Source organism: Crocodylus porosus, unplaced genomic scaffold, assembly GCF_001723895.1.
Source record: "Crocodylus porosus isolate Cpor-Errol unplaced genomic scaffold, CroPor_comp1, whole genome shotgun sequence".
Lineage (NCBI taxonomy): Eukaryota > Metazoa > Chordata > Crocodylia > Crocodylidae > Crocodylus > Crocodylus porosus.
Window position 1 is genome coordinate 69,966,477 of NW_017728949.1, and position 16,886 is coordinate 69,983,362.

At 37.0% G+C, this 16,886-nt stretch overlaps 1 protein-coding gene across 1 annotated transcript in view; it reads left to right on the forward strand.

Moving 5' to 3' along the window:
* SPOPL (speckle type BTB/POZ protein like) overlaps positions 1-14,067 on the forward strand; it is a 52,491-nt gene extending 38,424 nt beyond the window's left edge. Inside the window, exons 6-11 of the mRNA XM_019554309.1 lie at positions 5,297-5,474; positions 5,575-5,630; positions 8,242-8,364; positions 11,147-11,289; positions 11,381-11,434; positions 13,204-14,067. Coding sequence (XP_019409854.1) covers positions 5,297-5,474; positions 5,575-5,630; positions 8,242-8,364; positions 11,147-11,289; positions 11,381-11,434; positions 13,204-13,348 — 699 coding nt within the window. The 3' untranslated portion in view covers positions 13,349-14,067. The remainder of the gene's footprint in view (positions 1-5,296; positions 5,475-5,574; positions 5,631-8,241; positions 8,365-11,146; positions 11,290-11,380; positions 11,435-13,203) is intronic.
* Positions 14,068-16,886: the final 2,819 nt, after the last annotated feature.

A 16,886-nucleotide genomic window follows, 5' to 3' on the forward strand; every position in this document is an offset into this window, starting at 1 on the left:
GCTTTTCCCCGCCCCCCGCTAGAGGCTTTTTAAGACTTTAGAACTTATCATTTGAGAGAATTTAAAATTAATTTCTTTAATAGGATTATAATTTCTTCAGATAAATAAATATTTTATATATTTAGATCGTTTGCTTGATGTGCTGTTTCATTATTAAATTTACTTTTAAAAATGCTATTAAAAGGCATTTATATATATACATTATGACTAATTTGGTGGGACTGACTCTTTAAGCCTTTCTCGGTTCTTAGCATGACACTGAGAATCAGTCCTATATATTTAGACTTTTAAATGCAAATTTCTGTAGTTATACCCTTCTGACATGAGCTTTAAAATGAAATTGCATATAACTGCATAACTTACTACCCTGCTGCATTGCTATCTGAACAGATGTAGTACTGGTTAAATACTCTTATACTTAACTCTGTGTCATGGACTAAACTTCAGAATTTTGGAGGAATATATGAGGAAATGAAATGTAAATCATAATAAATTATTCCAGTAACCTACATTGTCTTACTAAAATCCATGAAGACGGCTTATGACTTTTCAAAAATGAAAACCAGAGAAGGTTGTGATCTAAGTACAGTGTGTGTTTAAATATACATTGGTAGGTTATCACTGCTGCCGTGGACTGATTAATGGCTTAGGAGGATGATAGATGCTTTAACTGCTAATAAGTTTGCTTTGATCTGTGTATTTACAGGAAATGTGTAAAATTGTCTTGGCAAGATTACAACTTAATTATATGTCATTATGCTGTGTAGGAAAAATAATTGAAAAGTGGCCCTTGAGACTAGATGGTGCAAATATAGTGCATCTTATTTTCACTTAGACAAGTTAAATTAGCTGCATAATGAATTTGTTATGAATACAATTATTTGCCTGATAAAAGCAGATGTAACAAATGTCTAGTGGTTTTGTAAAGATCCCCGTTGAAGACCTTTTAAAACTTACAAAGTTTTGAATAGTTGGTACTGTAGATTAAACTAGTTTTGCCAAATAGAATATGGATATGAAAGTTGGTTGGTTGTACTACATAATTTTAAAGATGAAATGTACATAAAATTATAATAGGAGACTAATCTGTTCAGAAATATTTGTACTTCTGAAATAAATTCTGACATTATTTAATTGTAAAACTTATGCTTGATATAATTGAAGCCATCTGTAAAGTTCTCTATTTTTAAAATATAATTGGCTTATATAAGATACTCTGCCTTTCAATACCAACGGAATCACGTTTACTTGTATTCAAGTAAATTTTTATCATCTTTGATTGGGTCAATCCAGAAGTTAAGACTGAAATCCTAATTCAGTTCCTTTTTCTGTTATGCTTTTATAGCTGTTAGGCTGCTTTGTGGGGGGAAAAAAATCGTACTGTTTTGAGGTACTTTGACAGAGAACTATACCAGAAAAAGTACAGTCATTTTCAGCTCTAACTGATTCTTGATTTACAGAATTCAGGTTTGTTTTTTTTGCATCCTTCTTATAGACACACTTGGGAAATTCAGGAATTCCTTTTAAATTATGATGATACAAGTACACCATTTAATAAAACTTAAGAGACCCATTAAGCCGAGTTCTTTAGAAAGGCTTGCTCAATAAAGATCCTGCTCTACTCATTGAGGCGAGAACCTCATGCTCTGTTGGTTGGAGAGGGACTTATTCACTCTTTATATGAAATAATACAAAACACAAAATGCACAGCTTCTGATGTAAATATTCTTGTGGTCAGGAGGATATTGTTACAGTTAATACCTATGGTTTCTGTTAAAACAGAGACTGGAGGGTTTATTTGATCTTGCCAAATCAGCCCACTCCAACAAGAAGTTGGGTGACTAAAAATCACAGCGGTTTTAATGAACTTTCTGTTTAAATATACTTACTCATTTCAGATTTTTTCTGGTTGATACTCTTAACTGACTAAAGTGGATGTCATATGTTTGTTTCCTAATTGCTAGTAGAATTTTAAATGATATGTAATAATGCTTTTTCTACTGAAAAGCTTCACACTTCTCAGCTAATCTGTGTTGAGGCACAAGTTTTGCATCTCATTAAAATTCTTACTGCAAGAACACCACAGATTCTTACCCAAGAACCTGATAAAGAGCCCCTGTTATGATTTGAACTTGCCAGAGTCAGTTGTACCAGGTCATGTAGCTCCATCAGGATTCACATTTTAAAGTCAGTGCTGCCTCTAAGGAATTATCTGCACTGAAAACACTGAAGTTTGATCAAGTATTGGAAACAGTCTAGCTGCAACATCAGTTTCACATGATTCATTTATTTGCTGAAAACTGAGGCAGGTAGTTTACCCCAGTACTTCTTTAAGGTTGCCTCCCACACTTGGTAGTGGTAAATCAGTAGTTGGTTTACACCTTTAGCCGGTAAATTGGCCCACGCAGCACTCTGACTGCTGGACTGCTTTCAGTATCTGATCTAGCCGATCTTGGCTTTCTCTACAATATACTATGGTTTGCAGTGTAAGCATACCCCAAGACTTCTGATAAATCCCACCTCGTGCTCCCCAAGTAACCCCAATGAAGAGAGGTTTGGCTCCAAAATGTATTTTGAAATCTGGATCTTAAAGTCAAATGGAAAGTTCCTGCTTTTTTTTTGTAATCATGACTTATTGTATAAAAAGGTTGTATTTTAAAAAAAATGGTTCGTGTTGAAAACCTAAATACCTTTTCATTGTTAACAGTGAACCAATTTTATTTTCAAGTGCCAAAGTTTATGCCACTAAGAAGCAGTTTTAATAAAAATATAATTTTAACCCTTCAGGCTAAAAACATTTTATGCATATGTTTAATTTTAAATAAGAATATAGTCCATTGACTTCTGCTGGATTATTCCTGAGAGTCATTTTATATACCTGCTGAAGTGTTTAAACTAAAAGATTAGGCCCACGCTTCCTTCAGTATTTTGAAACCCTAATAGCAGCTGCAGAAACATCATTTATCATTTAGTTCACTATAAGGTCTAAATTTGCAGTAGCATCTAAATTATTTTGATCACATCCTTTTACAGGTTCTTCACTTCCATTTTGCCATTAGGAGTTTTTGTATTTAGGAGTGATATGGGTACTTGGCACCCAATTAACTCTAATTGTGGTAGAATAAATACATAGTAGCCATTCAGTTTTTAGAGACTTGAACTGAGGTTGCCCTGATTGTACTCAGTTTAAGAGGACTGTAGGGATTTTGTGCTTATGAATACACCTAGGAAAGTGGGGAAAAGTCCTTTGCCCCCAAAGTTTTCAGTTTAAACAAAGCAAATGGCTTTCTAGACTTCTGGCTTGCAGCTGTTGCCAGTGGTCCTCCTCCATCTGCTGCTAGTACCTGGGAATAAGCTCCCCTGTTTCCTGCAATGCTTTTGAGGTGACAAGCAACAGAGCCTGACTGATCTATTGTAAGTACTTGTAAGGCTCTTATTCCTTTAAGATGATACTGCTCAAATATTAAAAGTAGTTATCCTCAGAACTTCCCCCGTGAGTCAGAAGGATACTTTTATCTCTGTTTTACAGGGGAGAGCTAAGACAAAGAAAGATAGTGAGTTGCCCCAGATTCACACAGGGAGTCTGAAATAGAATAGGGAGTGAAAACTGAATCTTTTGACTTCCATTTTAGTACCCCACCTCTTGTCCTAAATCCAAGTTCATCTTCTGATATGAAGTTTGTACTGTACAGCTCAGACTTACTCATGGAGCATGAGCTCACTCTTCTGCCTTTGTCCCCAATTCTGTGCATCTGGACGTCAAGCAGACTACTGGGTTTGTTGATCTTCTCTTATTCGTTATACTCCTACCTTTTTGTAGCCTAGGAAGAGAAAACTGTGATCAAAGTCCTTCTAGGAATGCCTGCTCTGTTTCAGGGAGCTTTCATTTCCAGGCCTCTGTTCCGAAGCAGGAACACCTTTTTGAGCTGCTGCTTTGTTTAAATATCATGCAAAGGACCTTTTGTGCAACTTTTGCTTGTTAAGTAAAAAACATTTAAAATCCCAGTATCTAAATAGTGCTATCTACAAAGAAATTCTTAAAAGTCACAGCAAGGAAGTCTCAACTGTGACATTTATTCTCCTTCCCAAATACCAAAATGCCCCAACATCCAGGGAGAAGTGCCAAAAAACACTGATTCACATCTCCTTTAGAACTTACTTGGCATAGTTAATACTGTATTTTACCACTTATGAACATATATTTTATTAGTTTGAGTAGACAGGATACTGTTGGGGTATACCTATAAACTCATTTTTGTAGAAGAACCACTGGAATCTTGCTTTTTAAGTGGAAAACACCCATATTTGATTTCTTCACTGGAGCTAAGGGAAGCTGAATACTGAAGGAACTATGTTTTATAGCTCCCCACCAGTACTTATTTTCTTGTCCCCTGGCAGTAGCTTGCAGGATGGGGGCTTCTGGGGAGGAGGGGTTGCTAGATTGCTAAAAAGATAGTCTGGTGTCAGGGGGGCTGATACAGAAAGCTCAGCTACAGGGCTGGGCTATCTCAGCCTTTGGCTGCACAGGTAACTACAGAAGCTTGATTTACTGGCCTACCTTAGATTAATTTAATTCTGAGTGTACATCAATCCACATCTATTTTATCTGCACAAAACTTCTGTTCTGTTATGGGTTTGGACTGATTTCCAATCACTGAGACTGGGTCTAAGTGTGAGGTCTGCACCTGGGCAAGCTAAGTTAGATTGGGTGGCCATTTTCAACGTGCTCTAACTTCCATCTAACCCTCCTAAATATCCACACTTAGCTCATCTTCCCTCAGTGCACGAGTGAAGTGTTTCGAATCTTCATTATAAGGAGGGTCTCTGTATAATGTTGGATTCTGGTTTTCAGGAGTGAACGGTCTTAAATTCTGTTGATTTATCTTTGAAGCAGCAGTCATTTTTAATTAGGGATGTCATTGTTTTCCCAACAGGAGTATCAGCCTTTGATTTACTTACTCCATGATCTTTTTATCATGCTGCTTGTGGTGTCATGTTCTTTTATTTTTGTGTTGTAGCAGTTACCTGACCACAAATGTTTGGATCATAAATAAAAGCTAATTTCTCTTTTAAGATTCTCAAAAGGTTTATTTCTCTGTATCTGGTGTTGTTTCATAAAACTAGACTCTTTGAAATTTAGTCTTTCCCAGTATTCAACTTTTGCTTTATGGGTGTGAGTTATGGACAAGTCCCAAAAATATTTTGCTTTTGCTAAGTTCTAGCATAGGTACAATAATTTAATGATCATCAGCATTCATTTGTTGAAGGAGTTTGTCTTGTTGTGATTTTCTGTTAGGTAAGCGTGGTCCAAGATTCAGTAAATATATCAGGACAGTCCAATACAAACACGTTGAAGGTACCTGAATGTCGACTAGCAGAAGATTTAGGGAATCTCTGGGAAACAACAAAATTTACAGATTGCAGTTTTTATGTAGGAGGACAAGAATTCAAAGCCCACAAATCTGTCCTTGCAGGTACTTTCTCCTTTTATATTGATAACCAAAAATAGTTACAAACATAATTGTGAAAATCTTGGCATTTAATTGTATTTAATGTTTAATTCCCTTGCTGCAGCACGCTCGCCAGTTTTTAATGCAATGTTTGAACATGAAATGGAGGAAAGTAAAAAGGTAAGCCTTGCTGAAAACTTTCTGTTCCAACATTAAACAAAAGGAAAACATGTATAGAAAATCCTAAATGTACTTCGTAGATTGGTAAAGATGATAACAGGTGAGTACTTAAGAGAAGTGAAGAACTCGTGTCAACAAGGCAAGTATCTCAAGGTACCATAGAAGCCATCCTGTGTCAAGGTAGCGAGGTTATGCCTTCCTGCAAAATTAAGTTGTTACCTAGACTTAAGTTACGTCTCTAAAATTTGTCTTCTTACGTGAGAATGTGACTGTAGTGACTTGACACTTTCTTGTGTGGTCCTAAGACTTTTTGTTGGACTGCAGTAAGCTAGTTGGTCTATTAAATCTCTTCCAGCAATTTTTTTTAAAAAGGGCAGAAAATAGTGGGAAAACAGTGGAGGAGCCGTTGAATTGGTTTGTGTCCGTGCTACAGTGGTTGCACTTAACAGCTGCCCATTTGTGCTCAATCCAGCATTAGCCCATACTGCTGGTAAGCAGCCAACTCAAGATAAAAGTACCACTGTACCAAAATTAAGGAGGGGCTGTTGCAGGTGTGAATCAGGGACAACTTCTGAGTTATAACTCAAATTGATTTTACAGTGAAACCAAGCTTTAACTGAAGGAGATTCCTTTCCTTCATTCACACATCCACAAAGTTAATATGTAGAACTGCTCAGAATAGTTGGTTAATTGATCCAGACTACTACTTCTAGTTTCATATGTCTATAAGAATGGTGACTGTGTAGTTGTTACTGCACCGTCATTTAGTATTTGCATATACAAGTACTAAGTTACTGCCCAGTAACCAGAGTTACTGCACAGTCATGTCACCAAACAACTTTTTGGTGATGCTGACTGTGCAGTAGCTCATTGCTACTGTGCAGTAGCGTTGCATTGTGCTTCATGCCACACAATACTACTGCACAGTAGTAACAAGCTACTGCAGAGTCAGTGTCTCGTGTAAACACAGCGTTAGTCTCTCCTGTAATGAGGACTATTGGCTGATTTCATGAAAAGGCTCTCAAATTATAGCAATTCCTGGTATCATTGGGTTCCATGATTCCTAGGTCACAATTTATAGTATTTTTTTTTTTCCAAAGTGTTGTGGAATTTATCATTTTTGCTGCCCCCAGACAGCTGACATTTTTTTTTCTGTCTGTTCAGTTGCTATTGCTTGTTGCTCTTCATCTTTCACCCAGAAGGTGTTAGCTTGGACTTTCAGTGCATATTCTCCATCCTTTTATCAGGAGTTAGGCAGCTGAGGTCACACAGTAAAAAAGAGAATCCAGCTTGAAGATGAGAAGCACAGAGAACTTGTAAGGTGGAGGCTGAGCCATCTGAGCTCTCTGAAGAACAGCACAGTAGATCAGGATTAAAGAGCAAAGAAATAGTTTCTGTAGTTCACACATGTTGTTAATGGGGAAGCAGGAGATGAACAGCACTGCAACTGCAAAAGGCATTAGTGTTAGGTCACCTGGACAATCTAAATATTGCTAAAAATTTTACACAATATTTACAGTGTTCAGCTAAGTAACGCATGGATGCATGGTGCTTATAAGAAGCTACAGTGAGTTAACTTTGCCACAGAACATAGGGGAGTTTGTCAGCAGTTTTTTTCATTGTATACATAAGCTTAAAAGTCCATACAAAAGCTGAAGTGTATGTTTGTGTTAACTATCCTCTAACACTGCTGCTAATAGTTTGTATAATGCAACAAGAGCAGGTAGTATTTTGTTAATATGGTTTCAGGGTTTGTTCTTGGTCAGCTTCCAGGAAGATTTTTTTTTGAATGGTAGCTTTTCACATTCACTTAAGACTTCCTTAAAGTCCTACAGGGTATGTTACTGCTGCGTTGGTTGAGTGAATCCCACAGGTGAGGGCCATCTACTAAGGGAGCCCTAGTCCTAAAAAATGGCTCAGTGGATAGTGGCCCACCTGTAGGTAGGCAGACCAAAATGTGTAAACTTTCATCAGGATGCTGTGTAACACTGATGGCCTGTTACTTCTGTATCCATTTCAGGATCCTGGTCCTTGACTCCAAACTTGCAGGGCCAGGTCTTTGACAATGGAGGGCCCTCAGTTGTGGGATTCAGGTGAGGTACAAATCACTTTTTGCAGGCCTCCTTTAAGAACTGCTTTGAGAACATATTAATCCTAATTAATTTGAACAGAATAAACCTCATTCTCCTGCTTGCTGACTTTTTACTCTGTCCGGTACTCTTGGCATGTAACATATCAAAACACTAATGGATTTAAAATCTGGTCTGGACTTATTTTTCAAAATCCATAAATCAGGTTTTGAATTCTTTATATGACCTTTGCACTACAGATTCCTCTCATACTTAATCACCAAGAAAAGCTTACAAGATGCTCATTTGTTCCCTCGATCTTTCCACTGGTGATTGTCTGACTTATAAATTTGCTGGCAGTAAAGGAGTTTTGACTCTAATCTGTTAACACTAGAATATGTCAGCTTAAACCACGTTAAGGTGCTGTATGTTTGCTGCTAAGTAAAAAAACAAATAAAATAGAAATGCAAGCTGATAGTCATAAATTCATTGTTCTAAAACGAAAAGTGGATTATAGTTTTCCTTTTTTTCCTTTGTGACAGAATCGTGTAGAAATAAATGATGTAGACCCTGAGGTTTTTAAAGAAATGATGAGATTCATTTACACAGGGAAAGCACCAAACCTGGAAAAAATGGCTGACAACTTGTTGGCAGCTGCAGACAAAGTAAGTAAATCCTTAAACCTTTAAAACCTCAGAATCAGTACTTGTTTATTGAAAGTTCTGTTAAAAAAGGTATGTATTAGTTTGTTTAAATGCAACTGCAATAGACTTTTAAGAAAAAATAAGCAGCAGAGGCAACAATGGAAACAAGAGAAGGAATTGGAATATAAAGATTTTGAGCCCTGGAAAGTAAATAAATCTTTATTTAAAACCTAAGAATAGTTACTTCAGAAATTCTTGGCGAGAAAAAGCCAATATCTGTTAGGGGTGAAATGGGCAGTATTCGATTCGGAGTCGGATTTGGGGGACAGTGATTCATTCGCTGATTCGGATCACTATCCCGATTTCGATTTGGCTGAATCTGAAGATTCCATTCTGATTTGGAGAATCAGCAATTCAGCCATGGACCCAGCTTTATATGTTTTTTCTACATACCTCAAGGTACCAGGCACAGCTCGTGAATGCTGAGATGGTGGGCCGGATGGAGTGCCCCACAGGAGCATGGGGGGGGTGGTCCCCTGCATGCTCAGCGGCAGACCCAGCAATGGATCAGAAGTACTTCCGGTCCACTTCCAGGTCCTCAGAGTGTGCAGGGGACCCCCTCACCCCCCTGGCTCGGGCACCTGGGGTTCCCCTACGGCCAGTTGCTGAGCTGGGGGGTGAGGAAGGAGGCACGAGGGGGTCCCCTGCGCACATGGCAGCGAACACCACCCCCCGTGTTCCTGTGGCATGCTCTATTCTGCCCGACCATCTCAGCGTTCACAAGCTGCACCTGGTACCTCGGGGTATGTAGAAAAAACATATAAAGCTGGGTCTGTGGCCAGATGGTCAAATCTCTTCAATTTGACTCAGAGAGATTAATGGGTCTCCTGATTCAGATTTGGAGACTCGGCTGCCAAGTCTCCTCCGAATCGAATCAGTGACCAAAGCTTCGCACAGCCCTACTATCTTTATCTTTTAGTAATTAGTTCTGAATAAAATGTCCTTGATCTTTTGTGTTGAGAAAGATAATACATAAGAGTTCAATAACTGCCTTCTCTAAAGTATTACCACTTCAGAATTTTGTTGTCATTTTTTTCTCTTTAAACTAAGCAGTTCTAATCTTTCCTTGCATCTTTCCCTGCCTATCCTTTAAAGATTGTTGTTGTTCCTTTGAGCCATTATTTTTTTTCTCTTTCTTTGCTCTTTTTGAGATGAAGGGTCTTAACAGTAATCACAGTGAGATCATACTCTTTCATATCATAACATGCTATTCTGTAGTATTTTAGTTATATACATCTAGCATCTTGTTTGACTCAATGTTTAATAGCAAGTTCTTTCGTTACCTGTGCTATTGAAGCGTCAGTCATTTTGTCTTGGGGAGCTAGTTTAGAACCCAGCCTTTTGTGCATTGTTCATTATGTCCTTTTTAATGTGCATTCTCTTAAATTTTTCTGTGCTTAATTTTTTTCTATCATGTTGCCCAGTTATGTAGCCTTGCTATCAGACTTTCAACTGCTTGTCTAGTTGACTTTGTTTAAAGAACTCTGGTAGTTTTGAGAAGCAGAATTATCCTTTGCAGAATCTGTATTGATTTGCTCATTGTTCATATCCATCCTGGCTTACCTAAAAGCAACAGCCTTAGAGTAAGGTGTGTTGTTCCCATGATCAATTCTTTGCACATTCTCTAATGATACAGTGCAAACTACTGCACTTCACTATCTACTTCAGTGGAATAGAAATAGTAATACGGCTTCAGTAGCTGTGCATTGACTGTTTCTTAACTTGTCTTAGAGACTTTGGAATTGTGTAATTGAAGCATTCTAAATTAAGTGACTAGACAGGAAAAAAGTCTTGGCAGCGTTAGAAGCAGCTGAAGAAAAGCCTGGTCGGGGTGCATCGGTAGTCAAAAAGTACCCAAAACGCTATTTTGGAGAATATAGGAAGCAGGGAGAGTCCTGAAAATATAATCTTTTAAATAGCAATAGGTTGCAGTTCATCTTTTATCAGAAGTGTAGAAGAAATAAGTGTTCAAAAGACATCAAACCAAAACTGATTATAGACCTAGAAAGTCTTATATGTTAGTGATTCAAGCTTGGCTCACTTTCTGTTAGGTTCAACTTGTAACGCCCTGCTCTCATGGATGCTTAGACAGGAGGCTAAGGACTAATTTAAAGTTTTTATTAAAGTAAATTGGCTGTTTCTCATATTGAGCAATAACAAATGTAATCCATTTGTTACATTAGATGGGGAGTAAACGAAACACTAAAAAGTTGGGAAGAACTGTAGCCCCAACTCTGGTTCCATGCAGTTGCTCCTTGTTCAGTTTCTTACACCTTCCTTTGAAACATCAGGCCACAGTCAGACCTGTTGCTTGACTAACAGCCTATGGTCTGATGTAGGGTTTTAATTCCTGTGATCCTAATATATATGCCACCTTTTCAGATTTTTTTTGTGATGAAATTTGGCTAGGGAACATGATACCCAGAATGAGTTAGTTTTCAGTTTTGTTAAAAAAAATTATCTTCTGAGGTGCAACTGTTGAACACGCAAGCAATTGTGATTTTGATTTGTATTTAATCCATCTAATGCAGCTTATCATTGGAGGCATGGAGGGAAGGGGAAGGTTTTATATGCAGCATGCATTACATTTTGAATGATCTATTTGCAAGCAGTGATCCTGGGGTTGAGGTGCTAGGCATGTCAAAGTATAAGAGTAATTTGTTTTAAATTGTGTAGATGACAGTAGAAAGAATAAGTTTGAAGAATGATTAGTGAACGTGTATGTGGCTTTTTTCCCCACCAGTATGCACTGGAACGGCTGAAGGTCATGTGTGAAGAGGCACTGTGTAGTAACCTCTCAGTAGAAAACGTTGCTGACATTCTTATCCTCGCAGATTTGCACAGCGCAGAACAGTTGAAAGCACAAGCAATAGATTTTATTAACAGGCAAGTAATATTTCATTTAAGACATAGTTGGCATCTATGCGACAACTTCCATGCCGGCTTAAATATATTTGTATCACTACTTCTGTTGTAGGTGCAGTGTTCTTAGACAACTTGGGTGTAAAGATGGGAAAAACTGGAATAGCAAGTAAGTAAAGATTTGCAGAATCAAAGTCCCCCCTTCCCTCCTCCCCAGCAATAGTACCTTCCATAGTATCCACTTATGTTATATTATGGGTTGCAATCTACTGTGATTGGAATGGGAATAAAAACAAACCTACCATAGTTTATTTCAGAAGTGAAGGGAGACCTTTGGAATTCTTGATCCATTCTTCATTCTTACAGAATTGCAATCATTTGCTTTTTGCAAGTAAAGTAAGACTGCTTCAGAAGCGGTCTTGTAATCTGGGAGATAATACCCCACAGCTCCATTTATACTTTGCCTTTTTTCCCCTCATTTGAGATGAGAGAGATGGACTTACTCTGTCCTCCATGGTAAGAAAACAACAGTAGCCAACATTAAACTTTCCTTCTACTTAGCCTTAATTTGGTGCTCTGGGGTGGGCTTGTACCAGTGTTTCTAAAGTGATACTTTTCTTCCCAGAGAAATTAGATCAGCCAGATTTCTCTCTGCTCTCTTGGAGGATGCAACAGAACTGCAGGAGCAAATTAGAACAGAGAAAAGGCTGATATGGCATTGCTGAAAACTGTTGATGAACCTGTTCCCACCCTTGTTCCTATTCCATGCTTTTTATTATCCCTATAGTTAAAGTTCTTTTCTTTCAAACCTAATTTTTTTTTGGTAAACTAATATGTCTTTGTGTCATTCTCAATGCTACTGGGGAAAGAACTTGATCACTGTTTTCATATAACAAACAACCTTTTCTGTATTGAAACACCGTTGGAACATTCTTCCTTGGTATTCTGTCTTTAGATTAAACACGCCTTATTCCTTTAACGTTTTTTTCTCATCTGTCACATTTTCTAAAATTCTTATCCTTGTTGCTTTTGTTGGTCTCTGCAATTTATTAATGTCCTTTGAACAGTGTAGTGGTTAAAACTAGATACAGTATTCCAGTTGAGGCCTCCTCAGTACCGAGTGAAGTGGTATACTTATCTCCCATTTCTTACATATGATAGCTCTGTTAATACATCCCAGTATGAAACCTGCCATTTTTGCAACAGCATGGCACTGCTGACTTGTGTTTAGTTTGTGGTCCAGGATAACCCCCTAACCTCCTTCTGCATCACTAATGTCATTTCCAGTTTGTACCTCTGCATTTACTTTCTCCTTTCCGGGTGTATCACGTTGTAGTCTTCTTTCTTTAAATCTAATCTTGACAAACAGTTCCCACAGTGTTCCTGTATCCTTTTCAACTCTAGTCCCATCCTCCAAAGAGCTTGTAAGCTTCGCCAGCTTAGTGTCCCCCACCCAGTTTATAAGAATATACTTTATTCTACTATGTGAGTCTTTAATGAAAGTGTTGAGAAGAACTGGATTTAGGACATAACTCAGCAAGGTCCTACTTAAAAATGCCCTCCCTGTTTTATATTTCCTTGTGGTCCCTAGGGCAGAGCCCACACAGCCACAGTGTCGTAGAACTCAATAGCGAGGAATGACCAGTAGTGTATAAAGTTTGTCTGAATTGCTACACTGTATATGCTGCCTTGGTTGAGTGTACTGTACATATAACTTCACTCGGGAGCAAGTTCCAGTTGTGGAATAATAGTAAAAGCAATCATTTCCTGTTAATATTGGAAAAATGAGTATTTTATAAAATAAACACTATATTGATTCCACATAAAATACAAATAACATTTGGTCACAGTAGTCCACATTCCTAGTATTTTTCTGATTTATCTTTTATACGTACCTATACATTTAAACATAATTATTCTTAATCCTTTTATTTTCAGCCAAGCAACAGACATAATGGAAACGGCAGGCTGGAAGTCCATGATCCACTCCCACCCTCACTTAGTAGCAGAGGCCTTTCGAGCACTAGCATCTGCACAGTGTCCACAGTTTGGTATTCCACGCAAACGGCTAAAACAGTCATGAAATTTTCCACGAACTTTAGAGAAATTTGAATTGACTCTACTCCTCCAGGTCCAGAGGTGTTTTCACAAACCATAACAAGAATTTGTGTTATCCTTGTCCACAGAACAGAAGCTGAAAAAGCCTATTGTTTGCTTTTCAGATGGATAATTTATGGTTTAATTCTCAGCTTTAAATTAGACTGATTACTCTCTAATTCACTGAAAGGCCTTAAATTATAGTCAGTGACTCTCTAGTCCATATAGTCTAACGTATCTTAGTTGTTTTTCTTATTTTTTTTCTTTTTTTTTTATGTGCCTTGTCTTTTTGACTAGGCTATGCAGGATTGCACTAGCTCCATAATGCAGTAAACTTGATAACTGAAGATTAATTTTTGAAAGGGATCTTCCATTATTTTTTGAAAAAATGAAGATTATAGTTTGGTCCTGTGCTGACTGGAAGGTTTTCAACTAACCTCTCATTAAAACCACTTGAACTGGACTTACATAATATACTCCAGTCAAGTATAGATAAGGAGAGTCCGTTTACCTTCAGAGGATGCCTACAGGCTATTTATGGCAATATACTGCTTTGAACATAATTTATTTTTCATTGTGGGGGCAAATATGCAATGGTTTGGCCCAAAAATGTATTTTCATTACCGTTTATAATGCTTACTGTCTCAGTGTCAAAGCTGTACAAACGTGACAGAGAAACACACAATAAACTTTTTGCTTGTGTTTCTTTATGGTCCATCACTGGTTTACATTTAATGGAAAATGAAGCGAGAAGTAAAGATTTTGATGGGAAGAGAGAATAGTATTGCATTTGAAAAAAAAATTATTTATATCCTACATGTATGGTTACATAGAAAAGTAAAAGATACATAGAATGACCAAATGTAAATTTAAGAAATGGGCCAAATGGATTCTAAATATGCACTTTTAATGTGTAACTTTTGTAATGTTGTGTGGTACATATATATTTTGCTTTTGATGAATTAATGAGGTACAGGTAACTGTGGCTTAACTTTTTACATGCGTTTTGAAGATGCCCACAGCCACATGGGATTTAGTTTTGTTATAATGAACAAGAAAACCATGTCTGAAGACTTAATTGAAGGTTGAATATTACAAGCTTTCATGTTTTGAGTTGCTGAGTAACTTTACATTTTTGAGGAAGAAATGTGTGAATGATGAAACCATGGAAGAGGGTCTGTTCTCACCTAAATGTGTACGCACAACTTCCTTTCACACCAAGGGAAGTTACATACACATAACAGGAGAAGTATTTTTCCCTGATTTGTCAGATGTATTTGCAAGCATAGACTTGGGTTTTTTCCTAGCATTTCAGTTACTATACTAGCATTGTGGATGGTATTGAAATTCTGCATAATGTGAAAAGGATGAAATATGTGTAAACTGTTGTCATGGGCCAGTTCTTTATCATATGAACCTTTAGCTTTAATATCAACATTTTCAGTGTTTGATAGCTTTGTTTACAATTGGGAGGAAAGTCTGCCATACTGCACACTCTAAATGTTTCCTGAGTTATTGCATTGCATTTATTATAATGGTGATAATATGCTATATTTGTTGTTTGGCAAGACTTGCATTTAACAGGTAAATGAAGGAGATATTGCCTAATTTTAGTTTGTCTAGAAAACTTGTATGAAAAATGAAAGGTAAGAGTCTCTTTCCTCATTTCATTCAGATTTCTCGAATTACTTCTAGTAAAACTTTTGGAGGGCAGAGTATATACTTGGTGTCAAGTAAGCTGTTAGCAAAAAAAATAAATAATTAAAATTGCAAAAATGAAAAGAAACAACCAGTCAGTTTATAAAAATACAAGCCTCTGTACATGCACACTTTGAATTAAATCTTTATACTAAGGTGCATATAAAATTAAAGCAATCTATACAAGTACAGAGGGTACCTTATCAAACAATATAGATATGGAGATTTGACTTGAATAAAAAGTTCTATTCAATATTTAATCTAAATTAAGGTCCCATAAACATTTTTCATAATAGGGATGACACGTACTTGTTCCCTCCAAAATAGTGACTGTTTTGCTGCAGTGCATAATATTAGAACTATATATCCTCATATTTGTCATGAACAGGCTCACCAATGAAACTTGCAGCTCTAATATACAAAGTGACTTGAATATTTAATACTGTAATTATTACTGTCCAATTAGGCTTGTTCTAAAATAATTATAACATGCAGTAATCTAAAGGAGAGCGTAAGGCTTTTGTAACGAAGATTTTTTTAGAAGCTTAATAGCACACTTTGTACCAAAAAATGTCAAACACTGTGCTGTAAGAATATCAACATTTATAGAAATGTCCACCATACGTTACACTAACAAAAATCTTGACATTTGATCTGCTTAGATTTGGTTTTATTTATTATGTATACTAAGTTTTGTCAGTTCTTAAGAAAAAGGTAAAACAGTTGCTGTATTCTTAAGTGAGTGCACTAATTATTCACCTCTCTTTATTCTTGATTAGACTACATGCAGTGTTCTCACTGGACCCAAATGCTGGTAGAAACAAGTTTTTCCTCTTGCTTGTTTTTATTCCCTCCACCTCGAGAGTTTGTTTTTCAAATATGCAGTCGGTTTTTAAGTTCGGCATATATAAAATTATCTAATACAATATGACAGCTTTTCAGGCTGAGATCTAGAAGTCCTGCCGTTTCTTAACCTCTCTAAAAGATTTGGAGCACAAATTATGAAGGTGCCATGTTTTGGCTTGCCAACTCTACTCCCTCATACACTTGAACCACCAACTCCAAATTTTTCTGGGGAGAACTCTGCATGTGTTCTGTGTGTGCGTATGATTCTGTCTCTTTTTGGAAGAGTGACTTTCTAAAAATAAGGACTCAGTTCACTGTTTAAAATCTTAGTATCTACTTAACATCACTTTTCCATTCCAACCTCTTTTTGTTTTGGTAACGTTTTGAATGGAAGAAGTGTCAGTAAACAATCCTTAGTGTATAGTCCATTTACTGCATGCAGAAGTATCAGCCCATATATAGTGCCTTTTCTAAAATATGTTTAACAGAATAAAGTAATTTTAAAACAGTATATTTACAGATTGGGGAGAATGCTATTGGGCAACAAATTACTAGAAGTGAGGTAGAAACAAGTTATGGAATCCTGATTTGAGCTCCAACATACCTTGCTTGATTGTCATTGCATCCCAAATTCAGCGTCACTGGGTAGATGCAAAAAGAAATAGCAAGTTTTAAAAACGTTGGGTACGTGGTATCCTCTGTAATATATACACACACACATATACTTCTTATTGGTACAAGATGATGACAAAACCCAATCAGCAAAAGGTAGTTAGCTGTGGAGAATTTAAATTGTATGGGATGCTCTAGTTTTTACACTGCCAGTATTTGACTACTTGTATTGAAGTGAGATTTGGTATGAAATTTGCCCGTGTATTACAGGATCAGCAGACAGGCTGTCCATGTTTACAGTGGTCCTAAGCCTTTATGATGATTTCACCCTTGAAGATTAACACAAAGTACAGTATTTGAAACAGTGT